The 26834-nt window shown below is 49.5% G+C and overlaps 2 protein-coding genes across 2 annotated transcripts; one reads left to right on the forward strand and one right to left on the reverse strand.

Annotated features, from left to right (window-relative positions):
* Window positions 1–473: 473 nt before the first annotated feature.
* C3H1orf50 (chromosome 3 C1orf50 homolog) lies at window positions 474–8461 on the reverse strand. Its single transcript, XM_052177194.1, has 5 exons — window positions 8317–8461; window positions 8087–8202; window positions 3661–3747; window positions 2426–2557; window positions 474–1921 (listed from the first exon to the last, which is right to left on the reverse strand). The coding sequence occupies exons 1-5, from the start codon at window positions 8390–8392 to the stop codon at window positions 1736–1738; spliced, it is 597 nt and encodes a 198-aa protein (XP_052033154.1). The 5' UTR covers window positions 8393–8461; the 3' UTR covers window positions 474–1735.
* A 119-nt stretch (window positions 8462–8580) lies between these two features.
* P3h1 (prolyl 3-hydroxylase 1) lies at window positions 8581–25030 on the forward strand (the record flags this gene model as incomplete). The annotated part of the gene is made up of 15 exons (XM_052175841.1): window positions 8581–9120; window positions 11103–11255; window positions 12297–12486; window positions 13782–13913; window positions 15139–15278; window positions 17160–17249; window positions 17482–17534; window positions 17679–17800; window positions 20077–20204; window positions 20506–20601; window positions 21072–21222; window positions 22743–22860; window positions 23232–23307; window positions 23550–23690; window positions 23979–25030. Coding segments are annotated over 15 exons (2286 nt in total), but the record flags the coding sequence as incomplete, so codon positions are not given.
* Between the last annotated feature and the right edge of the window lie 1804 nt (window positions 25031–26834).

The following is a 26834-nucleotide window of genomic DNA, read 5'->3' on the forward strand; positions in this document are numbered from 1 at the left end:
GGGCAATGTTCAATGTCAGAATGAACTGATATCCCAGCAAAGCCCAGCTTCCAGCTCTGCAGCTTCCCAATGAGCGACTCCCTCACACGGCGTTTCTGTGGGAGCTGAATGAATGAGTGGGGAGTCCCTTGTCAGATATCAGTTCTTGTGCTAGGCATGGATGTTTCTAGCTCATAAGGTGTACTGTTCATAAGGGAGGCCATGAACAACAGCACACAGTCTATACCCAAACTTGGGCTTGGGGGCTCAAACACCTAGGCCTCAAGTTCTTGAGAACAATAAACTACATGGCACTGAGGCAGTCACTTCTGACTAACTTATCTAAATGGGAAATGAGGTCAAGGTCAAAAAGCCCAGTCGGTCACAGCAGTTTTAGCTAAAAAAGGCCCTGTCCAGCACCTTCTGCTTGTGTGCGGTACTGGAGATGGAATCAGAGCCTCATGAATACTGTAAACACGCCATCACCCTGTCCATTCAGTTCATCATTTATTCAGTAAGAGTTCCAATCTGAGCTAACTTGTTAGGTGTGATGGCTCATGCCTGTAAATCCACCACCAGGGATGCTAAGGCAGGATTAACATATTAAAGCCAACCAGTACTAGTCAATTACAGGTTAACAACTCCTAACCTGAGGACAGATCGGTCTTTTTTGTTTGTTTTTTCAAGACAAGGTTTCTCTATGTAGCTCTGGCTGTCCAGGAACTTACTCTATAGACCAGGCTGGCCTCGAACTCAGAAATACTCCTGTCTCTTCATTTTTCTTGTTTTGTGTCCTCCTGCCCTATTCTTCCATACTATCCCTCTTTGAGAAGATTCATTTTTAAATGTATGGATATGTATATCTGGGGGGGTGTTGGTGTGTGCCACGTGTGTCTGGCTAATGGAGTCAGAGGAGAGTGTGAGGTCTCTCTTACAGGTGGTTATGAGCTGACTGGGAATGGAACTCAGGTCCTCCAGCAGAGCAGCAAGCCCCTGGATGGCTGACCTTCTCTCCAGCCCTTCCATTTGATGGGTCTGCCTTGTGGTGGTGCTGTGCTCAGGCTGTCCCTAAGAAGGCTTTAGGAAGGACACATAAACAGCAGTGGCAGCCTTGCATACATCTTCTAGGTCTAACCTGCAGGATTTAGGATGACTTCCCAAACCTGGCCTGCCGGGCTGCTGCTTCAGTGTCCCGTCAGTCTCACTAGGATGGAAGGGCAGAAGGGCAAACGGGACGCCATCAGGACTGAAACTCTAGAGTCAACACTCTCACCTAGCCAGGCCAAGGCTTTGCTGTTTTTTCAATCCCTCTTAGGCAACACTGAGGCTCCTGGGTCAGCCTGAGATCAGCGTGGAGGCACCTATGAAGACAGCTTCAATACCAACCCGACACAAAAAAGAGACAAACGGTTCCTCTTGGAGAATGACTCACCAGCTTGCTAGGAAGGCTCTTCCTCCCCAGTGTTTTGACTTAAAGGGAGGAACAGCTGGAGGTGAAGGAAAGCACCAGCCAATCCTTGGAAACCAACTGACTGAGCATCAGCGGACCCAAGAAGATCCCCCAGTTCTGTGATTCCTTACCATCCCAACTGACAGCAAAACAGCAGCTACATCATCAAGATCATCTTCCAAGCAGTTCATGATTCACCCAAATACCCATAGTCCTCCTTCCCCCCACTCCCAGGGAAAGAATGATGTGGACAGGAGGTGGGTAGCGCTCAGGCCTTGCTCATGGGGCTGCTAGTCAGAGCCATACTCAGTGAGGCAGTCCCTGGAAGGAGGGCTCAGTGCATGGGGGCAAGGCCACGGGCTGGCTCAGCAGTTTGTCCATCATGGCGATTTTAGCATCTTGCTTCTCCACGTCTTCATAAGGAGTCCACGACATATCATGTTGCAGCTTGTAGGCACCAAGGAAGTCATGGGGACAGCCTGCTCCCCATTCCTAGAGGGCAAAGGAGCAAGTTCTCATCAGGGTGAGGAGTGAAAAGTTCTCTTCCTACAGACGTCTTGTGCTTCTCACCTCAGACTGCTCAAACCATTGCTGGAAGTTACAGTACATGTCAGATAATGTCATTCAGGCACACATCACTTGTTACCACACCTGGGCTCACATCACCTCGTTTTTCTAGGAAACCACAGACCAATATGCATGTTTACATTTTCTTTTTTTTTTTTTCTTTTGGTTTTTTTGTTTGTTTGTTTTTTGGGTTTTTGGATTTGGTTTTTTTGAGACAGGGTTTCTCTGTATAGCACTGGCTGTCCTGGAACTCACTCTGTAGACCAGGCTGGCCTCGAACTCAGAAATCCGCCTGCCTCTGCCTCCCAGAGTGCTGGGATTACAGGTGTGTGCCACCACTGCCCAGCACATGTTTACATATTCATACAAATATGCCCAGAATTCCTCAAAAGCTGGAGCTGGTTTGGAGGTAAGAATGAATGTTCTTACCTCTGGAGAAATAATGGAAAAGTACTGCTGGCCACTTTCCCGCTGGTAAAGGTAGTAAATGCTGCCAGGTTTTTTCACCATATTACAAGCCACATGGTGCAAGTCGGCATCTCTGCGAGCATCCTCCAGCACCTGCCAGTCACAGAGGAGTGACAGCTGATGAGTCAGAGGTTATCCAGCCTCACCCACATCCCTCTAACCAAAGCATGCAAAAAACCTTCAATCCCTTTCCCCAGTAGCAACAACTTCCTATTGGGGTCCAAATAGTTCTGAGGATGTGAAAATTACACAAACTGCTACATTGGGAAAAGCTTTTAAAGGGATAAGGTTTTTAAATGAGTGTGGCTGGCTTGGGGGATTCTGAAGGTCTTTTCCTGTTTCAGGTACATTGCTTTTATAAGAGAGACCCTCCCTCCCTTAAAAAAAACAACAAAAACAAACAAACAAACAAAAACAAAACCCTGCCCTTTCTCCTAGCTAAGAAACAAACAACGCTCACTTCTCTTAACCTCTGTTTTGGGTCAGATGCCATTTATCTCCTAAAGGATCCTAGGAGCTTGGTCATGAAAGCAGAGATGTAAGAGGAAGGACCTTGAGTCTCATAGGCACTGCCCTCAGGAGGGAGTTTTGGGAAGAGCAACATGAAGACTTGAGTTTGGGTGCAGCATTGTGAAGGCCTGGGCCTCACGTCTGAACCTCTAGCTTCCTGTTTGACGATGTCTTTCTTCCCCCCCCCCCCCCATGAGTAGATATGGTCCAGACAATTCCCAGGGCTGAGCTACACCAGCACCCTGCCCTTGAACCTCTAAACCCGTGGGCTAAATAAACATCATAGGACTGGAGAGATGGCTCAGTGGGTAAGAGCACTTCCAGAGGTCCTGAGTCCAATTCCTAGCAACCACATGGTGGCTCATAACCATCTATACTGGGATCTGATTCCCTTTTCTTACATGCAGATAGAAAAGTCATACATTAAATAAATAAATCTTTTAAACACACACACACACACATTATAGGGTTGACCTGCCCCAGGTATTTCATCATAGCAATGCCAAATAATTGACGAAAGCCTTTGGGCATATTCCTTGCATTTTATCCAAAATCTCTACATGTTCAGAATGTATTAGAAGCAATGGTGGTGGCATGATTATAAGCAAGGTCATCCAATCCTCCCAAGCACAGGAAAAGGACAGCTGGCCTAACCAGCACCAGCCCTGATGATATTTCTTTCTCACCTTCCTAGCTTGTTCTTGCAAATGCTGGATTTGCTCAGCAATGACTGTCAGCTTGTTAGTAGCATTTGCTCGGATGAATTCATCAGCCTACAGAGGAGAGAAAACCAAACTCTGGGATGAAACAGCAAGAGGCCCCGTGCTCTCACGGGGATGCAGTTCAAGGAGTTATGCCAGCAGCTCTGCCCTACACAGAGCAGCCTTTCCATTCCATTGCCATGTAATCCCGACCCACCCTCAAGCCCCACGCAGGGGAAGCCCACACTTTAATGACCCCACACCCAGAATTAAAGGCTCCTTCATCTCTGCTGCAGTTCACTCTCAACTCTAATCACACTGGGCTTTGATGCTTCCACACCCTCATCTCCTGACATCATTTGATTTTGTTTTCCCCAGTGTGGAGCTCCTGTGGTTATAGAACTCACTAATGAACCCAGGCAAGCCTCAAGCTTGCAATCTTCCTGCCTCCTCAAGTATGAAGATACTGGCGTGCACCACATCCAACCCATTTTCCATGTTTGAACATCTTTAAAATAATGAGTTTTGCAAATGAAAATCAAGCCAGATGTGGTAGCTTACACCTTTAATCCCAGCACTCAAGAGGTAGAGGCAGGTGGGCCTCTGTCAGTTAGAAACCAGCCTCATCTATAGCCAGGGCTACCTATATAGTGAGACAGTGTCAAACAAGAAAAAAAGAAAGAAAGAAAGAAAATCAAAAGATGCTTGTGACGGACTATTAGCACCTGCTAGTGTAGGAGTCTGATCATCACCTCAGTTGGATTACCTACACCATACCTACCTAAAACTTCAAGGCACACATAATGAATTTTAAAAGGGTAAGGGCAGCAACCGGTCATGGATGGTCCTATAGGCCATGGTTTAAAAAACAAAAAACAAGCCGTGGTGGTGGCACATGCCTGTAATCCCAGCACTCTGGGAGGCAGAGGCAGGCAGATTTCTGAGTTCGAGGTCAGCCTGGTCTACAGAGTGAGTTCCAGAACAGCCAGGGCTATACAGAGAAACCCTGTCTCAAAAAAACCAAAATAAAATAAAATAAAATAAAATAAAATAAAATAAATTGTTTTTAGGACAAGAAAAATCCATATAGCTAATAAAGAGAAAACGCAGTCTCCATATTTAAGACAGGTTTATGAGAAGAATAAGCTTATAATCACCTCCCTTTCCCTTTCATTTTTAAACAGCCACTTTAATTTCATATATATGAGTGTTTACATACTTGTATATATGTGTGCTGTGGGCTTTCTTGGTGCCTGAGGGGGCCAGAAGTTCTCAGATCCCATAGACTCAGAGTTACAGAGGGTGCATACCACACCATAGGACTGGGTACTGAACCCAGGTCCTCTGCAAGAGCAGCAAGTGCTCACCTAGATGACCAGCTGTGGTGGTCTGAATAAGTTTGGCCCAGGGAATGGCACTATTAAGAGGTATGGCCTTGTGGAGTAGGTGTGGCCTTGTTGGAGGAAGTATGTCATTGTGGACCTGGGCTTTAAGACCCTTGTCCCAGCTGCCTGGAAGTCAGTCTTCGCCTGTTTGCCTTCAGAACAAGATGGAGAACTCTCAGCTCCTCCTGGACCATGCCTGCATGCCTGCCTGAACACTGCCATGATCCTGCCTTGATGATAATGGACCAAACCTCTGAACCTGTAAGTCAGCCCCAATTAAATGTTGTCTTTCTAAGAGTTATCTTGGTCATGGTGTCTGTTTACAGCAGTAAAATACTAAGGCACCAGGCTATCTCTCTAATCCCTTTTCCCTTTATGGGACATTGTGCAAACCAGAGCCTAACTAAAAAGAAATTAAGGAAAGAGTACATTTTTGAAAAGTTGTATTTATTCGTACGTGTAACATATGTGTGCCTGGCATCTAAGAAAATCAAAAGAGGGCAATGAATCACCTAGAACTGGAGTTATAAATGACTATGAGCCACTAGGTAGGTTCTAGAATCCAAACCTGCATCCTCTGCAGGAGCAAATACTCTTAACCAGTGAGTCCTTTTGCCAGTTCCAAAGGGTACACATAATTAGTAGGCACTGATCCTGGACCCAAGCACTCTGAGAATCTCTACATTAATAATGGCCTCTAACTCTCCAGAAACGATAACTTAAGCTACGTATTAAGACTCAAGGCAGGCATGGTGACATTTTACAATAAATGGCAATTGAAGGATCTGAACATAGTTAAATTTAATTCCAAAATCCATGTCTCAATCCCAACCTCCGAAAGCTTTCTGACCACACATTAAAGGAATCAGGAGACAGTCCACGCAGCACGTGTATTTCAGTATGTAGACAGTGAATATGTTGATTTCATTAGCTCTTAATTGTATGTATATAGGTGTTTGCCTGCATGTGTGTATGTGCATTGTGTCCAAGCAATGTCCAGAGAGGCACCTGAACCCCAGGACTGGAGTTACAAATAGCTGTGAGCCTCAGCATGAGTTCTGGTCACTAAACCCTCAACAAGAACAGTCAGTGCTAGTGCTCTTAACCACTGAACCTCTTCTCCAAGTCTCAATTCATTTTTAAAGTGTTTTTTTTTTCTTCAGCTTCTCAAAGATGGATTATTCTAGAGAACTGGAGGCAACAGAATAATATATCCTTTATATGTCACCAGCATAAAAGACTAAATCTGGGTTAGAGGGACGGCTCAGCAGTTAAGAGTTCTGACTGCTCTTCCAGAGGTCCTGAGTTCAATACCCAACAACCACATGGTGGCTCACAACCATCTGTAACTGTAACGGGATCCAATGCCCTCTCCTGGTGTCTCTGAAGAGAACGACAAAGTACTCACATACATAAAATAAATAAATAAATCATAAAAAAAAAAAAAGACTAAAACTGTGTTCCTTCTCTCTTTGGCTTAGTCCATGACAGTCACTACTCAAAAATTCAAAATGTTAGCAGGGCAGTGGTGGCGCACGCTATAATCCCAGCACTTTGGGAGGCAGAGGCAGGCCTGGTCTACAGAGTGGGTTCCAAGACAGCCAGGGCTATACAGAGAAACCCTGTCTAGAAAAAAACAAACCCAAAAAACAAAAAAACCCAACAACAACAAAAAATTCAAAGTGTTGATTGCCCAAGATTTTATCCCTAGCTATCCTCCCTCCAATAGCAATCTGATTAAACAGACAAGTGATAGTCTTCTAAACCTATTTTGTGCCCATCTCTCTTAAAAAAAAAAAAAAAGTAAGGTTTTAGTTAAAAGGGCTTTCCTAAACATTTGATTTTTTTCTTAAGTACTACAGCAGACACATTTTTATGTGAGGGATTTTGGCCTGTCAATCATTAATTTTCTTGATCAAAACAAACTCTTGAACACGATAACTGCCAAATAAACTAGTTTATACAAGAGAAAGGGAACACTAGAAGCTTTTAAAGCAGTCAGGCTCTGACACTGAAAAAGACTCTACAGGGGAAGTCTTGCTAAGAAAAGGAAACTGGAGTTTCACTTAGACCTGTGAGCCTCTCCACCTCAAAGCTCTCATTCTATATACTCAGAGCCCCAGAAACAATGTGTCCAAAACTACTAGGGAGAGAAACAATGTGTCCAAAACTACTCGGGAGAGAAACAATGTGTCCAAAACTCCTCGGGAGAGAAATAATGTGTCCAAAACTACTGGGTCAAAACTTCTATTGTCTTTTCCATTATTTTGCATATGTTCTTTATTTTACCTATTATGGCAACTGATGTCTAAGCTCTGGACATAGGAATACTGTATCCACTGAAATTCACCATGTGTGACAGCAACCTTTATAATACCCAGCCTTTGGGAGGCTGAATTCAAAGCCAATCTAGTCTATACAGCAAATGAAACTGTCTCCAATTTTATTGTGTGTGGTCTTTTTGAAATAGGAATTTTACACTGTGCCTTTTTGCATGTTTTTTGGTAGTGCTAAGAATCAAATTCAGGGCTAGGCAAGTGGTTTAACACTAAACTACACCTCCAGCACCATTTTGTTGTTGTTTGTTGTTTTTTTAAGGAAAGCAAGAACATATATTTTTAAGTTCCACAAGCTCTTGGGTGACAGATAAAGACCTTACGGGAAGCAGAATAAAATAAGTGACTATTTAAAAATTTGGTATAGAAGCCATACATGGTGGCTCACACATTTGATCCCAGCATGGGGTGGGGGTTGGGGGTGAGGGCGTAGGAAGGTGGATCTGTGAGTTCGAGGCCAGTCAAGTCTATAATATAGTGAGTTCCATGACTGCCAGAGCTATGTAGAAAGACCCTGTCTCAAAACACACAACAACAAAGGAATTGGGATAGAGTGCTCCTCTTCGTGTGAAATGGAATGGTAACTTCAGTTCTGCAGAGTTCACAGGTTGTCCTAAGGGTGCAGATATAAAGTGAAGTCCGAGCCCAAAGAGGCAGGATAAAGTACGAAGATGGCTGGCTATTCCTCACCTTCTGCACCTGCTCAGCGAGCGCCACGAGGTCTAAGGGGTCCCCGACCCGGTGGGTATGGTAGGGGCTCACCAGAGCCAGGCCGCCGGGGGTCGGGGTGAGCTCCACCAGGGCTCCTGCGATACACACCCGGAACATAGGCGTAAGTTGAAGCCCTCAGCCTTCCGCGAGACAGCAAGAAAGAGCAACCCGGCTGCGACCTCTTACCCCGGCAACTCAGTCCCACCTACCTCCAGGACCCGCCGCCTCCTTCCCCAGATTTCCCGTGCCACTTTCGTACCGGCCGGGAACCCCGGGGTCCGCCATAATAGCACCTCAGCCCCACCACCCGCTGGGGAGCTCAGCCTGACGCGCAGGCGCACAACAGCTGTGGGCGTGGCTTTCTCATTCTCAGGCCACTGAGCTGTGCGCAGGAGATTAGAGGCGGAGCCTCACGAAGAGTAAGTGTTTGGATTGGTTAAAAGCAAGTTTCCTTCTGGGGTTGGGGCGTGGCTTCTGTGGGGGCGGGACTCTGGAATGTGCCCCAGGCGAGCAGTCCCGTTAAGTGGAGGGGCAAGACCGTGGCAATGAGCGTAAGGAGGCTGCTGGCCGCGATGCTAACTGTCGCCTTAGCCGCCGTCTTGTGGGCTGCGGCGGAGTCTGAGCCGGGATGGGACGTGGCAGCCCCTGACCTGCTTTACGCAGAAGGGACCGCGGCCTACGCGCGCGGGGACTGGCCCGGGGTGGTCCTGAACATGGAACGGGCGCTGCGCTCACGGGCGGCCCTCCGTGCCCTCCGCCTGCGCTGCCGCACACGCTGTGCTACCGAACTGCCGTGGGCGCCGGACCTCGATCTCGGTCTCGCCCCCAGCCTGAGCCAGGACCCGGGTGCCGCCGCCCTGCACGACCTGCGCTTCTTCGGAGCTGTGCTGCGCCGTGCCGCCTGCCTGCGCCGCTGCCTCGGGCCGCCCTCTGCCCACTTGCTGAGTGAGGAACTGGACCTGGAGTTCAACAAGCGGAGCCCGTACAACTACCTGCAGGTCGCCTATTTCAAGGTGCGACTGGTCCGGAGCGGTGGCCGGGAGCGACCTGGGGGAACTTGGGGAGCAGAGCAGGGACGAGAAGGCAGGAAGGGAAGGGAGCTCTTGGCTGGGGAGCTCTTGGCCGACTTTGAGCGCTTCACCCGGTTCTTATAGGCAGATGCTAACCCTAAAGGTCCAGCCAGTAGTGACAGCCCAAGCCAAGAAAAACCTGACCTTTTTCTTTTGGGAAGCCCTCCTAAGAGGGAACGGAGGCGGCCGCTTGGGTCTCCCAGCCGAACTTCATTGCAAGTGTCCAAGTGCTTCTGCCGCATCTTCCTTCCGGTTTGTTCTCCAATCGTGCTTTCCCTGCTCCCTAGTCCAACAGCAGCGCTCTTTCAGGACTTGGGATTGCCACGTCGCCAGCAGGGGCTGCCTGGCTCCGCCCTGTGGAGGACCCTCTGGCTTTTTTTTTTTTTTTTTTTTTTTTTTTTTTTAAGAAAATGACTGTGTTTTGGGATGCCACAGCGCTTTAAGGCCAAGTCAACAAACGGGCTTGGAACACCAGCCTTGTCTGCCGGTGATGACTGGCAGTATCACCCAGGATTCTGTTAAAGCACTTTACATTTGTTTATTGCCTCATTTGCCCTGATACAGTATCCTTTGAGTAAATGTTTTTAGTCTCATGGTAGAGGGATGGACTGCACATGCAGACTACATAGCTACAACAGTTTCACAGACCTTTCAGTTCGACCTAAAGAGAGACTTAGAGGCTCTTGGGGACCTCAGATTTCTGCTTTGTCCCCTTCACTCCTTCTGGTTACTGGAAATTGTGTTGGACTGATTGGGTTCTTCCTGGGGTCATTTTTTGTTTTGTTTTGTTTTGTTTTGTTGGATTTGGTTTTTTCGAGACAGGGTTTCTCTGTATAGCCCTGACTGTCCTGGAACTCCCTCTGTAGCCCAGGCTGGCCTCGAACTCAGAAATCCGCCTGCTTCTGCTTCCCAAAGTGCTGGGATTACAGGCGTGCACCACCACCACCCGGCTGGGGTCATTAATTCTTAATAGCACTACTTAAAATTTGTTGACATTTATTGAGCACCTACTACATTCCAGTTCTTGGACAGTTGCTTACAAGGATTGATCCTTTGTTTTTCTTGTGTCACTGCTAGGAGTCACTGTACAAAGGGCTAACAGAAAAGGTTATACAGTTAAGTTGGGACTGGGGGAGCACAAAGGAGGGAAACTCTAGCTTTGCCTCAGTTAAATTAGGCCTGGGGAAGAGGAGACACTGAAGAATGGTTATTCCCAGAGAGGGGAAAGTAGAGGTAGAGCATGATGTATTGGGGGCCATGGGGTAGCCCCTTGCATGACTTCCGTGTGGGGAGGCCAGGAATGACTGCAAAGTTTAGAGAGGCTTCTGCACATCATCAGTCCTCATTCTCAGAAAGTTAATTCTGGAAGGAGAAAGTGGTGGTGGTGAAAACGGGAGAATTAGAAGCCCTGTGCCTTAGTCCACCAGAGGAAGCTAGGTGCCAGTGCCCAGAGGGAGGACGGTGAGGGTTGAGGGACCTAGCAAAGGAAGCAGGAAGAGTCCTGAAGCGCTGGGGAGTGTAAGCTGGGCGTGGTGCGTGGTGGCACAGTATTCTACAGCAGCCCTTGGATTGTCACCACAGTGCAGTTGTTAACTGCTCTTTCTGCAGGATTGCCAAATCATTGCAGCTGTAGACCCTTCAGCTCAGTCACTAAGTTTCAATCAGTTTTTGTTTAGTTGCTTGTTTTTATTTTGTTTTGAGACAAAGTCTCACCTATAATCCCAGCACTTGGGATCTGAGGCAGGTGGACTGGGAGTTTGAGACTGACCTATATAGCAACACCCCATGTCAGCATACACACACACACACACACACACACACTTATGCACACACACACATGTATGTACACACAAAGAAACCAACCAAGCAAACAATCAAAATGCACAGAATTTGCATGTGAACTTATTCTTTTACATCATCTATAGATAAACAAGCTGGAGAAAGCTGTGGCAGCGGCACACACCTTCTTTGTGGGCAATCCTGAGCACATGGAAATGCGGCAGAACCTCGACTATTACCAAACCATGTCTGGAGTAAAGGAGGCAGACTTCAGGGATCTGGAGGCCAAGCCCCACATGGTGAAAAGACATCCTCCAACGCAGGCGCGCGCGCGCGCACGCGCGCGCGCGTGTGTGTGTGTGTGTGTGTGTGTGTGTGTGTGTATGAAAAAGAGAGGGGGGGAGGAAGAGGGGGGAGAAGGAGAGAGAGAGAGAGAGAGCACTGCTATGTGGTTCTGTGCTGTGTATTCCAGGCTCTCCCCAAGTCTTCCATATTTCTTTTTTGTTTAGGATTTTATTTATGTATGTGAGTACACTGTAGCTGTCCTCAGCCACATCAGAAGAGGGCATCGGATCCCATTACAGATCATTGTGAGCCACTATGTGGTTTCTGGGATTTGAACTCAGGACCTCTGGAAGAGCAGCCAGTGCTCTTAACCACTGAGCCATCTCTCTAACCCCCATATTTCATTTTTTAGCCTAATTTAATATCATATTCTATGTGTATTTTCAGGACCTTTTTGATCTAACATTTGAATAGCATTTTTATAAAGAACTCATGTTCTTGATCATTTTAATAGTTTATAAATCAGAACATTGGAGAACCTAGGGTATACTCACTGGTAGAACATGTGCTTAGTATGCACAAGGCTCTGGGTTCATATTCAACAAAAGAATGTGTGTGCGCACATACATAACATTCAGATATACATACAAATATAAGAACACTATCAGAACAACAGCACCCATGCACAGTATGCACACTAAGCACTCTACCAGTACCAGAGGACTTTTAAAGTAAGCTCGGTTGGCTGTACGTGATAGCATACACTATAGTCACTGAGCCGTCTTCCTCTAGCCTGTGTCATCTGAAAACCGTAAGCACCACAGAAACCTATAAACATCACAGCGAGCTCTCTCTTCTCCCTACAACAAGAGTGAAGCCTTGGGAATTCCAGGGTGCTTGGAAGCCCGTTTACTGTCAGCCTTTGTTGTGTAGGCACATCCAGGACCCCGTCCATCCCTAACTCAGGAGTAGGAATCGTCACTCCGTGATAGTGGCTTAGGACAAGGCGAGGGGCTCCTCTGGAGCCTGTTGTGAGTACACTTTCCCTCCAGTAGCATGAGTTTCGGCTAGGGGTGCGACTCTACTCAGAGGAGAAGCCTCAGGAAGCTGTGCCCCACCTGGAGGCGGCGCTGCAGGAGTACTTTGTGGCTGATGAGGAGTGTCGTGCCCTCTGCGAAGGGCCCTATGACTACGATGGCTACAACTACCTAGACTACAGTGCTGACCTCTTCCAGGCCATCACAGGTGGGTGCCGTTGAGAGTGTGGCCTGACCAGGCCTCAGAGGGCTTTAAGGTCAAAGTCCTGACAATGCACACAAGCACCATGTAACCCCATTCCCCAATTTTTCTTTCTTTTTTTTTTTTAAGATTTATTTATTTATTATATGTAAGTACACTGTAGCTGTCTTCAGACACTCCGGAAGAGGGAGTCAGACCTCATTACGGATGGTTGTAAGCCACCATGTGGTTGCTGGGATTTGAACTCAGGACCTTCAGAAGAGCAGTCAGTGTTCTTAGCCGCTGAGCCATCTCTCCAGCACCCCCAATTTTTCTTAAACATTTGTTTATTTTATGTATATGAGTACCCTGTAGCCATCTTCAGACACACCAGAAGAGGGCATTGGATCCCATTACAGATGGTCATGAGGCACCATTTGGTTGCTGGGAATTGAACTCAGGACCTCTGGAAGAACAGACAGTGCTCTTAACCGCTGAGCCATCTCTCTAGCTCCTCAAATTTTTGAAGTCTGGAACTCTGAGTAAAAATTGCTTTCCAGGGGCTAGGGAGATGGCTCAGTGGGTAAGAAAGATGCTTGCTGCACAAGCAAAAAAGACCTGGGTTTAAGAGCCAGTGGCGGTGGTGCACGCCTTTAATCCCAGCACTTGGGAGGCAGAAGCAGGAGGATTTCTGAGTTCGAGGCCAGCCTGGTCTGCAGAGTGAGTTCCGGGACAGCCAGGGCTACACAGAGAAACCCTGTCTCAAAAAAAAAAAAAAAAACAAGCAAACAAAAAAAAAACAAAAACAAAAAACCGAAGACCTGGGTTCAAATCCTTAAGCACCCATATAAAATCCAAGCATGGCAGCACTCCCCTGTAATCCCCGTGCTAGAGCTTGTCTCATCATATGGGTGAGCTTGAGGTACAGAACCTGTCTCAGAAACGTAATGAAGAGTGATGGAAGAAGGTGCTGACATCACCTGGCTCCTATACACACACGTGTTCACACTTGCACACATGTGCATGCACGTGTGCACAAAAGCATGCACTCATCCTCCACACAGAGATCGCTTTCCACTTCGGTTTGCCTATGTTAGCCAGAATCTGAATCCTAAATATGACTTTATTAGTCAGGCAGTGGAGGCACACACCTTTAATCCCAAAACTCAGGAGGCAGAGGCAGGCGGATCTATGAGTTCGAGGCCAGCCTAGTCTACAGAGTGAGTCCTAGGAGAGCCAAAGTTACACAGAGAAAGTTACACTTGGAAAACAAAATTAAACAAGCAAAAGACCTCATTATTCTCCTGTCTGATTCTTTTCAGATCATTACGTCCAGGTTCTCAGCTGTAAGCAGAACTGTGTTACTGAGCTGGCGTCCCACCCAAGTCGGGAAAAGCCTTTTGAAGACTTCCTCCCTTCGCACTATAATTACCTACAGTTTGCCTACTATAACAGTAAGGCCTGCTTTCTCCTCTCCAATGCCTCAACTAAGAAGTCTAGCCAGATACCACTCCTGGGCATATACCCAGAAGACTCCCCACCATGTAATAAGGATACATGTTCTACTATGTTCATAGCAGCCCTATTTATAATTGCCAGATGCTGGAAAGAACCCAGGTATCCCTCAACAGAAGAGTGGATGCAAAAAATGTGGTATATCTACACAATGGAGTACTATTCAGCCATTAGAAACAATGAATTCATGAAATTCTTAGGCAAATGGATGGAGCTAGAGAATATCATACTCAGTGAGGTAACCCAGACTCAAAAGGTGAATCATGGTATGCACTCACTAATAAGTGGATATTAACCTAGAAAACTGGAATACCCAAAACATAATCTACACATCAAATGAGGTACAAGAAGAAAGGAGGAGTGGCCCCTGGTTCTGGAAAGACTTAGTGAAACAGTATTCAGCAAAACCAGAACGGGGAAGTGGGAAGGGGTGGATGGGAGGACAGGGGAAGAGAAGGGGGCTTACGGGACTTTCGGGGAGTGGGGGGGCTAGAAAAGGGGAAATCATTTGAAATGTAAATAAATTATATCAAATAAAAAAAAAAAAAAAAAAAAAAAAAAAAAAAAGAAGTCTAGGCAGGCAGGGTTTGTGACCACTCCACTTCTTTAGCATGTCTATGGCTATGGGAGGCCACATGCCTATTCCTGGGTGTTTTGTCACAAGCCAGTGACCCAGGTAGCCAATTTCTACTGCCCAGAAGGGAGGAACTGGGGAGTCTAGGGCCTCTTTCTTTTGTCCCTTTTTGTACATTTATAATCTAACTTTGCATTTGAATGAAGATTAATAATAGCACAGTAAGTTTGTACAATTGTTGATACGAGCTCACAGTCTTCCTCCCAGGGAAAGGGGACTAAAAATATCCAGGAAAAACAAACCTTCAGCAAATTAGCAATTGTTTACTGGGTACCTACTGGGTACCAGCCGATAGGGCACATCCAAGAGTACGTGGTGTGTGTGCATGTGTAGTTGAGTTGGAGAGGTCCGTCAGTCTAGGAAGCTATCGGCTATTATAATCTTACTCTTCTAGACAGTCATGTGTAGCAAGTTACTGCTTTGTCCTGTCATTGTGGCCTCAAGGCTTCTCTGAAACTGGATGCTAAGTGGCTGTTGGTGTCTAGGATTATACCCTTCCCTCACCGCCATTTTCTTTTCTTCCTTTGCAGTTGGGAACTATACACAAGCTATTGAATGTGCCAAGACCTACCTCCTCTTCTTCCCCAGTGATGAGGTCATGAGCCAGAATCTGGCTTACTATACTGCCATGCTTGGAGAAGAAGAGGCCAGCTCCATCAGCCCCCGGGTGGTGAGTGACTTGCTTCAGCGAGGGCAGCTTCTGGCTGAACCCAGTCAGAAGGAAGAAGATGCTCCTGGTGCGGGTGGGGCGGGCCTGGACTCAGCTTGTCACTCAGGGTGGGGAGGAGTACCAGGAGTCTGCAGAACATGCCAAAGCCAAATCCTCTAGATTTCGATGTGCATTCTTCAGATTGACACACAGATTTCTCTGCCCAAACTAGATGCTGGATGCTGTTTACCCAAAGTCAGAGCTGTTTCCTTCCTAGTGGCTCTGTTTTGCCCACACCTGCTTTCTGTTTCTGTTTTTGTCTCAGAGTGCATTTCTCCCTGTCATTGTCTGCTCTCTACACTTACTCAGCATTATCCACATCTCTAGAATGAAGAGAAAACCTAGGTAGCTCGGACTTCAACTCTGAGGGGCAAGCCCCAATTCCTCCCACATAGTTCTGGCATTGAGTCTCTAGAGAAAGTAATCCCATTGTCAGCCCCTCCCAGGTGAGACTGGCTTTCTTGTAGTTATCCTTCTTGGCCACTAGATGGCGGCCCTCTAGCTTTAAGAAAGCCCTTCCAATCTTTCTTTGTCTTGCTTGGTTATTACTTTTTTTCCTTCCTTGTGATCCTATTAATGAGCCTGGGAAGGGAAGGGAAGTACTCCGTGTGGCACATTTACTTAGAAGTCTGCCCCCAGGAAGAACTCTCCCCCAGGCAGGAGTAGCTAATACTGGGTTTGATCCCCAGCCCAGGCCACTCACCCTGCTGGGAAGCACCGTGGAGCAGGAAGCCAATCATTTAAACTCCTTCAGATAGAGTTTCCACTTCCTCGAGGCTGACTGTGGTAGCCAACAGGGTGGATTCCTTTAATGTGTTCCTCCTTGAACTGCCTCCACTTTATTACTGTCTCTCTTTTTCTCTTCCTTCTGCTGCTTGGATCCTAGTAAGGGACCCAGGGAAAAGATGTGACCCTGAAAGGGACTCAGTTCCCCAGCTCTGGGTAAGCCCTACCCCTGAGCACACATGCGATGTCAGAGTGCCAAGCGTAGCTATTCTGCAGCTGCCCACCTTCAGGGAGGGATAGAGTCCGGCCATTCTGAGGAATGGCGGGTGGCCAAGTAGAAAGAACATGAGCCTGAGGACCCCAAAACCCGGTGTGAATGAAAGACCTCTCTCAACCCTGCTGCTCCCAAGAGTCTTCTTCTTTAAGATGAAGTTCACAGTGAAGTGCCCGTGAGCTCCCACTCAGGGAGCAGAGGCAGAAGAATCACAAGCTCAAGGCTAGCCTGGGTTATGTAGTGAGACGGCAGACAAGATGGCGCAGTGAGTAAAGGCGTTTGCTGCCGAGCCTGGTGACCTGAGTTTAATCTCTGGACCCTCATGGTACAAGAAAGAAACTGACAAATTGTCCTCTGACCTCCATAGCACACACACACACACACACACACACTAAATAAATAGAATCAAAAACTAATTTAAAAAAAAAAAGTATTTGCCACATGAGCTTGTGACCTGAGTTCAATCTACAGAGTCCACAAAGTCGTCCTCTGACCTCCACACGTGCACAGTGGAGGTCGCCCACTCCAGAACACACGAAGTAAATAAATAAAACATACCAAGAGGAGAAGAGGGCTCAAGATACAATTCAGTTGGCAGAGAGCCTTGCCTGGTACGCTCGAAGCCCTGGATTCAATGTCCAGAACATCAAAAGCAAAACTGGACTCTTTCCATTCTGAGGGTCGCCAACTCTCCCGCTTCAGAGACCCACTGGGATCTCCTTTCCTTCAGTGAAGCTGAATTATGCTGCACCTCAGTCGCATAGGGAAGTGCAAAATGCCAGGGAGGGCCACCCTGGGCTGAAGGGTAAGGGCTAAATCTAGGAGACTTTTTGTTTCCTCAGAGTGCCCAGGAATACCGACATCGAAGCCTGCTGGAGAAAGAACTGCTTTTCTTCGCTTATGACGTTTTCGGAATTCCCTTTGTGGACCCGGTGAGCAGGAGCTGCGAGGGCGGGAGAGAGGGAGGCACTGAGTGTGGGGAGATGCTTTCCGGGACTGAGCCAAGCATAGGATGGGGGCACAGTGGATGGATGGTGGAAGGCGGTCCTGGGCCATCAAAAGTAACTTAGGTCCCAAGAGTCCACCTTCCTGCAGGCAGTGAGGCAGGAAGCCGTATGCCACACATGATACCAGGAAGATTAAGTCTCCTGCTGTTTTCCTTAGGACTCGTGGACTCCAGAAGAGGTGATCCCCAAGAGACTGCAGGAGAAACAGAAGTGAGTAATCCCACGGCTGGCTCGGTCTGACGGAGCACCCAGGCAGAGGGGATCCTAGCCAGGGCTGGGGAGGTCCAGTTTGGGACACTGGGGTAGGAACCAGGGCTGACCTCAGCACGGTCTTCAGTGCCGCCATGCTCACAGGTCAGAACGCGAAACTGCAGCCCGCATCTCCCAGGAGATAGGCAACCTCATGAAGGAGATTGAGACCCTCGTGGAGGAGAAAACCAAGGAGTCCTTGGATGTGAGCAGACTGACGCGGGAAGGTGAGCCCGCAGCAGGTGGCATGCCCGCCTGCGTTCACCAGGGGGGCAGCACCCACAAGGCTTTTCTCAACCCGTCATATACCAGCTTCTGCTGGCATAGCAGGTGCTAGGACTTCCTCCACATTCAACACACCAAGGAGCTGCCATCCAGACAGCCCTGAGAATGGGCCTTTGGCTAAGAAGTAAGATTCCCATGTCACAGTTAGACTAGCTTAGTCAAAGCAAGTATGGCTAGCATAAGCCTCCTGCCTCACGCTCCAAGTGCTCACGTTGTTATCAGGAGCTGGAAGCTTCCTGTCTTCTCTGCTCCATTTGCTGCACTCCTGGTCCACAGTGATGGCTACCCTCTGCTCTCCTCCTCTCCTGCCTTTCCCTTTCCCATTGCCTTTGGCCCACATAGGCCCAACCCCCTTCCTGTCTGTTCTTACCCTTTACCACGCAGATGCCAGGCCTGTCTTCCAAACACCAGGACCATGCATTCTCAATAGTCAAGCATCCTCTGTGTACTTGTTCTCTCTCTCTCTCTCTCTCTCTGTGTGTGTGTGTGTGTGTGTGTGTGTGTGTGTGTGTGTTTGTATCCCCCATGTCTCTACATCAAATGGGATGAGCTGTTTCTGGTCCCCTGAGCCTGCTGTTGGCCCACAGGTCATGCTTGTCCCCACTCCCAATGTACTTTGCATCATCTCTTCCCTTAGTCACACCCAAGACCTTACAGAGCCTCCTGTAACTTCCCTCCTCTGAGTTTGTGAGGGCTCTGCGGTGTTTCTCGCGCCAGCTATTGTCTGACCGTGGGGAATGGCTCTCTCCAGCTCTCTGACTATGGAGAATTGTGTTAGGCCCTCGCTCTGCCACATCACTCACAAGGTCTCAGCATTCAGATGGGGTTGAGCCAGGTATCTAACATGGCCCAAGCAGACACCTTGCAACCACAGGCAGAACGTTGCCCCTTGCCATTTCTAGATTGACGTGAACAGGAATAGTGTGTGACAAGTCTGTTCTGGCACAGAAGTCGCTTTCTACTTTCCTTGCTTCTCTTCATGTCTATGAGGTAGGTTAGGCAGATTATAAGATTGTTCTTATGCATAATATGACAATGAAGATATCGTGGGCAACATTTTTGAGCATTCACTGTAAATCAAATACTGTACTGAGAGTTTAGCTTGCTTTGTTGTTCTCATTAATCTGTTGTCAAACTTATAAGGTAGATGCTATTAACTGTGATTGATTAAAACTTGAGGCTGGGGCCGGGCAGTGGTGGTGCATGCCTGTAATCCCAGCACTTGGGAGGCAGAGACAGGCAGATTTCTGAGTTCGAGGCCAGCCTGGTCTACAGAGTGAGTTCCAGAACGGCCAGGACCACACAGAGAAACCCTATCTCGAAAAACCAAAACCAAAAATGAAAAACTTGAGGCTGGGTGTGGGGGTTCCGTGGTTCTTGCTTTTAACCCCAGCAGAGGCTAGTAGATCTCTTGAGTCTGAGGCCAGCCTTGTCTACACAGTGAGATCCAATCTCAAAGAAAAAAGCGGGTTGGATGGAGGTTTGAAGAGATAGCTCAACAGTAAGAGCATTGTCTGTTCTTCCAGAAGACCCGGGTTTGAACCCCAGCACCCACCTGGTGGCTCCCAGCTGTCTGTAACTTCAGTCCACTTCTTCAACGTCTGCTTCTTCCAGGCAGGGTTTCTCTGTGTAGCCCAGGCTGTCCTGGAACTTTCTCTGTAGACCAAGCTGGCCTTGAACTCAGAGATCCACCTGCCTCTGCCTCCCAAGCGCCTGGATTAAAGGTGTACCACCACTGCCCGGCTAAAATAAAATAGTTTTTAAAAATTAGTATAACTCGGCCGGGCGGTGGTGGCTCATGCCTGTGATCCCAGCACTTGGGAGGCAGAGGCAGGCGGATTTCTGAGTTCGAGGCCAGCCTGGTCTACAGAGTGAGTTCCAGGACAGCCAGGGCTACACAGAGAAACCCTGTCTCAAAAAAAAACCAAAAAAAAAAAAAAAAAAAAAAAAATTAGTATAACTCAGAGTGGTTAAGTAATTTGCTAAAGTCACCCGGTAAGTGGAGGATTTGGGGATTGAGCCCAGCTTCTGAGGTTCGTGTTTTGGGAGTGTGTGCAGCTGTTTACTCAGGGGCCGGAGCCAGCGGCTGTTTGATGGCAGCGTGGGGCCTTGGATGCAGACTTGCACCCCTTTGAAGCCTCTGGAATGCCTGCTCTTTGTGAGGAGGCCCTGGGCAGAGCTGCCCTGGGACCTGGTCCATCCAGTCCTTGATTTTCAGGTGGCCCCTTGCTGTATGAAGGCATCAGCCTCACCATGAACTCCAAAGTCTTGAATGGCTCCCAGCGAGTGGTGATGGATGGTGTGATCTCTGACGATGAGTGCCAGGAGCTGCAGAGACTGACCAACGTAAGGAACCCGTCACGGCACCTTCTTCCCGCTCTGGGTGCAAAGCGGTCCCTGCTGCCCTGCGGCCCTCGGTCAACCCCACTCATCACACACCCGTGGGCATGAGCACACACACATGTGCACAGGTGCACACACACTCAAGCACATACACACACACCCAAAGGCACATGCGTACACATTCAAATTCACACGCTCTCACACATGCATGTCCACATGCACAGACACACACACACACACACACACACACACACACACACAAAACTGCTCTGACTAACTTTGTCTTGTCTTTTGGGTCCATTAGGCAGCAGCAACGTCAGGAGATGGCTACCGAGGTCAGACCTCCCCACACACCCCGAATGAAAAGTTCTATGGTGTCACTGTCCTCAAAGCTCTCAAGGTAAAATCCAAAATCCATCTTGGTTCTCTAGAGCATGGAGCAGGGAGAATCCGTCTGCAGGGGTTGAGGGGATGCGCTCCGGCTCTAGGGAGGAGCTGGGGGTGGGGACAGAGAGGGAGAAGTAAAGTGTCTCACTGCTGACGACATTCCAGCTGCCAGCGAGGGTGGATAAGCTAAGGCGAGGAGGTTTCCTGGTAAATCTTGGCTGCTAAAGCAGGCGCAATAAAAATGAGGCAACTGAGATGAGACGGGTCCCCAGGCGTGGGGCCTGATCCCAGGGGGCTGTGTTGCTGAGCAGAGGCCATGAAAACTATAAAGGAGAGCGGAGAGGAGCCTGTCAGGTGTGGGGGACAGAGATCGCCCCTTCCTCGGTGGGACGGGAGGTGCTTTCATTGTGCAGCCTCGTACCTCAGTGTCCTGGCAGCCTGTAGAAGAGAGTCGGGGCAGCTGACCCCCAGTCTTCTTTGCAGCTCGGGCAGGAAGGGAAGGTTCCTCTGCAGAGCGCCCATATGTACTACAACGTGACAGAAAAGGTTCGGCGCGTCATGGAGTCCTACTTCCGCCTGGACACTCCCCTCTACTTCTCCTATTCCCACCTGGTGTGCCGCACTGCCATCGAAGGTGGGCCTCATCACCCCTGCGGTTTCTGGGGAGCAGGCCATGCGCTGGCTCCATACTAGACTCTGAGGGCATGAGGGCATGGTTCCTTTATACCGACTGGGACATCTGTTGCTAGTGTGTTGGCTGCAGCCCAGCATGTTGAATGTAGTGTGCAGGAAGATGCAGTCAACCACCCAGGGGTCAGGAGGCCTCCCAGCGGGGTGGTGAGACTTCTGTAGGATAGCTGTGTTTGTGGGGCTGAGGGCAGCACGAAGCCTTACAAGCTGGAGAGACCAGTTCTAAAGGAACAGAAGCCTGAGGGAACTAAGAACACTGCCAGTGTACGTGGAAGCACGCTGGAGCTTGTCCCGTGTCCTTTAATTCGGTCCCTTGGTCCTGCTCTGAGCTGCAAGCCCTCTCTAGTAACTGTTAGGTACCAGGCGTGTGTGGGAGCGGGTGCCTTTGAAGTCAGACAGAGGTACAAGGCCTGGTTCTTTCTTCTGACATCCCCTTTGCTTTCACAGCCACGAGCAGGGGTGAGGCACAGCCAGGCAGCCAGCAGCACATTTCTGTGGCCCAAAGCCAACTCTGTCCTGCTGTAGCTAGCGTTCAGAAGACTCTGGCTCTGACACCGCCTTGGAAGGTGACAGGCGCTGGAAAGCGTCTCTCTCCCTCAGGGTGTTAAAAGCACTAAGAAAATCTGGACACACCAAAGGAATGTGTCAGGCACTTGACTGTGTGCCACAGAGCCTCCAAGTGAGTGCTGGCATGAGGAGGAGGCGTGAGCAGACGCTGAAGGGCTTGGCAGGGTTTTCCTTTCTAAAAGATGAACTTTGCGACTGTGTGCCAAGAGATTGGGAGCAGGTGGATCAGACTTGAGGCATGGGAGCCGGTCAGCAGGGGCCACGGTGGGCGAGGGTGAAGGCTTGAGATCTGGAAGGGGCAAGGAAGCAGAGAAGAGAGGCCACGGGAGAGGTGGAGAGGAAGGCAGGCAGGGGCCGGTGACTGGCCGGACGTGATGAGGCAGCATCTGCCATTCCCATACAGTGTGCCAAGGTTTACGCTGGAGGAAGGTGTGCTCTGCTGGCATTTACAGTAATCCTGTCCTTTCTCTCTGTGTCCCCTCCCTGTGTGGCTTCCCACCTAGCCCCACTCACAGAGCCCCACTTCGTGGGCTATGGCTCTCAGCTTCTGTTCACCTGCCCCGCCCCGCCCCACCCCTCCTGAAGTCAATGGAGCCTGCACCCACCAGCCTCCACTGTTGGCCCCTGTGGTCCTTCCTGTTTCAGAAAATCCCTAGCTCTACCAGGGTGATGGCACTTGGCCCAGGATCTGCCTCGTGGCCTGCATCCTGTTCATCCCCAAAACTTGCCGTCATCTCTAAGCGCTGGCTTAGCTTAGACTCCTCCCACCCAGAACATGGCAGTTCCATAGATTCGCATACATGTGGGACACACCTCCGTCCCCTGCTCCATGCGTCAACCGGAGAGCACCTCACTATGTTTCCTGTCTATCTACTCTAACAAGTATCTTGGCCGCAGAGTCCCAGGCCGAGAGGAAGGACAGCAGCCACCCTGTCCACGTGGACAACTGCATCCTGAATGCCGAGGCCCTCGTGTGTATCAAGGAGCCCCCAGCCTACACGTTCCGGGACTACAGGTGAGCGCAGCAGTGTGGTGCCCAGGCGCTGCGCTTGCCTTGGAGGCTCCTCCGTGCCCTGCGCGTGGCCTCCCAGCCCTCGCACACGTGCACACACAGGCAGAGAGAAGCAAGCTGTCTGTTGAAGCCAGTTCCTCAGCCTAGACCCCACCTAAGAGGACAGGCAGTAAGGAGACCCTCAGGAAGGGTGTGAGTAGCGGGGCACACAGGTACACTGGCCAGGGTGTGGCCAGTCTCCAAAGAGGGGTGGGGGGCCATGTGAGCTGTTTAGCTTCAGAAGAGCTTCTGGTCTCCAGTTGCTAGTGGAAAGTACACAGAGGAGGATTCTGGGGAACAGGACATAAGCCATGTCTGGATTCCTGCCTTTCCAGCGCCATCCTTTACCTCAATGGGGACTTCGATGGAGGAAACTTTTACTTCACTGAACTAGATGCCAAGACTGTGACTGTGAGTGCTCCCCTGTCCTCATCCCTGGGGACAGAGACCTTGCTCTCTGGAGCTGATGTCCCCAGAGGACAGAATGACTACTGGGCTTCCTCCTCACCCCACCCCCACCAACCCCCAGCCTGTCTCCCGTCCCTGGGCCAGGGGCTTTGGGATATGATAGCTCTCCTCTGACTGTCCTTTGGGTCCTTGTCCTAATGATGCTTGCTCTTCTGAGGCTTAACCCCATCCCCCACCCCCCACAGGCAGAGGTTCAGCCCCAGTGTGGAAGGGCAGTGGGATTCTCTTCTGGCACCGAGAACCCACATGGAGTGAAGGCTGTCACCAGGGGGCAGCGCTGTGCCATCGCCCTGTGGTTCACGCTGGATCCTCGGCACAGTGAGAGAGTAAGGGCTGTTGTCTGTTTCCCTGAGACTCCCCACCCAGGCACTCCCTGCAGTCATTGCCTTCCTGGACCTTCCCTTTCACGTGGAAGTGGGAGAGGGTGGGACTTGATGTGGAGTCCTCGGTTCGGCCTGGGTAGCTCCAGCTACCAGAACTTTAAGCCTGCTGGGAAGGAGGCGGTCCCAGAGCCCCTGTGGCAGCACGGCCATCTGCCATCTTTCTCTTGGAAGCAGCCACTAAGAAGGTGAGGGCCTAGCCAGAGGCCCTCTGAGAAGAGTTTGCCTTTGCAGGACAGGGTGCAGGCAGATGACCTGGTGAAGATGCTGTTCAGCCCAGAAGAGATGGACCTCCCCCAGGAACAGCCCCTGCCTGACCAACAGGGCTCACCAAAGCCTGGAGAAGAGCTTCTGTCAGACAGAGTGTCGAAGCACAAGGATGAGCTGTGACAGCAGCTAGGTCACAGTTGGACTCATGGGGGGAATTCGGTCCTGCAGCCCAGACCTCCCAGCCCCTCAAGGCTGCAGAGTGAGGGCACTTCTGTTTGCTGCCCAGCCGGAGGATCCTGCCCACAGCCTTCTGCATGGTGCTACTGTTCTTGGGGTGGGCGTGGCAGGACGCACTCTTCTCTGGGCCTGGCTGAAGGCTCAGGATGCAGGCCCAGAACCACCCTGGGGCCTATGTAGGCAGCTGCCTGTCAGCAGCATGGTATATTTAAGTGACTGTATAGACAACCAAAGAATAAATGATTTGTGTTTTTTTTCACTTAGTGGTTTGTTCCAAGAGAGGAAATGTTGCTGTTCTTCCCCAGATGCCGAGCTTGGTAGCAGCTACTCTGGGTAGTGTACAGTGGCACATGCCTTTGTAGCCTCAGGCCGAATGACCCAGGTACCCTGGGCTGTTACCATAGAAGGGGCATCTTGTCCTCACTGTGCCTGCCTTCTGTGGGAACTGGGTGGCCCAGATTCAGCACCCACTCTGGAAGCCCTGGTCAACTGTAGAGCTTTAAGCATCTGGATTGGTACTAATCCTCTTCTGGCAGAGAGCAGCAGTCAGTGCTGCTCTGGCACGGCAACCACACGCTTCCTGCCCCGCTGGATGGCCTCACAGCCCGTCCCTGACTGGGGATTCAGCTCCTCCAGCCACATAGCTGGCACTAAGCCTGCGCCACGCCTGAGATGCTGCTGTACAGAGTGTAGGAGCCTGCGTCTGAGCAATCAATAGTCAGTCCAACTATTTATTTAATGAGCACCAGCTTATCGCTGGGAATATGAGAGGGAGCAAGGCAAGTCTGGTCCTCAGAGCTTGTATTTTATAGGGGATACATAATAAATGTGTAAATATATATGTGTGTGTGTGTGTTGTGTATCTCTAAGCCTTTGATATACAAAATCAAGTCAGATCCCCAAGGCAGAAGACACAGCAAGGGCCAGGGGAGGGGATTCAGCACTCAGGAGCCCTTGCAACTCTTGGCATCCTGGGTCCCAGATCAGACGACTTATAACCTACCTGTAACTCCAGTGCCAGGGGGCCTGATGACTCCTTTGGGATCAGCACATGGCACACACACATACACATAAAAATATCTTTTTTTAAAAAAAAAAAAGGGGGGGGAGTTGGAGCTAGTGCCTGGGCAGAATGGACCAGAAGAGAAGATCTGAAGGCCCCAGCAGGGTTTTGATCTTGGAGTCTTAGAGCATCAACATGTGACTAACATTAAAAGCCTCATTGGCCAGGGTAGTGGTAACCCATGCCTTTAATCCCAGCACTCTGAGAGGCAGAGACAGGCCAGCCTGGACTACAAAGTGAGTTCCAGGATAGCCAATGCTACACAGAGAAACCCTATCTCAAAACAAAAAACAAACAAACAAACAACAACAACAAAAAAAACAAAACCACTCTCCTTGGGTAATACATGGAGAATAATCGTTGGGTCAGGAATGGAGAGAGACAACCAAAGCGGTGCTCTTGAATGATCAGAGGGAAAGGAAGAGGGCCTGGGCCTGGGCCTGGGCCAGACCCAAGCAGGAGTGGTAATGGCTTAGATCAGTTCCACAATGCCAACAGGAGGTTGTCATGAGGTATGAGCAGAAGCGTCTGGAAGTTGAGCCTCTAGATGGGGACCCCGGGGCAGAAGGTGAAATTCAGCAAGCTGCTGGAGGAAGGGGACTGGAGGAAGCTGGGTTGCTGTCCTAAGGGTGAGACTGAGGGGCATATCGCTGGTGTCTGAAACCAGAGAGGTACACAGAGAAGTTAGAAGACATCTATCTCATCTAGAAGTGCTTTGGAGAACAGCAAGAGGGGTGTGTTCCGGCCCTTACACAGGCATTTCAAGAGGAAGTGAGCAGTGTGTTAGGAGTGAGTGTGCACTGTGGCCCTGAGCACAGCCATGTCAAAGATCCAAGTGCCTCAGACCCATGGGAGTGGCAAGGCCTGCTCCCCTTGGTCCGAGTACAAGTGGCAACTGGCTGACCTCTAGCTAAAACCAGTACCTGCAAGAAGCAACAACTGCAGATTCCTCATTCTGAATATTGACGGTACAGAGGGTCACCCCCAGAGTCCTTCTCTGAGGTGGCTGTAGCAGGAGACTGCTCCCCTGCAGAGATCCCCTACCAGGATGAGCTAGCCTGCCCTCTTCCTCCTTGTGCTGTATCTAATACATCAGCTGAGTTTCCAAGCCAACCATCAGAGAGCACACAGCTTACTGAATCCCAGGTTCTATATACATGCGTCTGTCATTTCTTCATCCCCTATTTCCCCGGCCAGGTCAATCCCAAAGCCATGCAGATGACAGCAGTGGTGACAAATGGTGTCCAAAGACGGAACAAGCTGAGGGTGGAGAGCCTGGAGTGACAGTCCTTGCCTGTACTTGCCTAGCACTTCAGAGGTGCACAGAGGCCGATCGAAGTTCAGACTTGACCACACAGTGAGTCTGAGGCCAACCCAGTATACATCAGAGGAGAACTGAGGATCTACTTCTGTATTTGACAACAGGGAAGTCAGACAGAATTTCCCAGAGATGTTTTGGTGAGGTGGTATGCACAAAAGATGGCCGAGAGATAGAGTTGGAGGAAGAGCTTGGTAGCTCTTTGCAGGAGTTAGCTCGGTGCAGAGGCAGGGGGTGAACTGGAAAGCTAAGTAGACTGTCT

This window comes from Apodemus sylvaticus, chromosome 3 (genome assembly GCF_947179515.1).
Source record: "Apodemus sylvaticus chromosome 3, mApoSyl1.1, whole genome shotgun sequence".
Lineage (NCBI taxonomy): Eukaryota > Metazoa > Chordata > Mammalia > Rodentia > Muridae > Apodemus > Apodemus sylvaticus.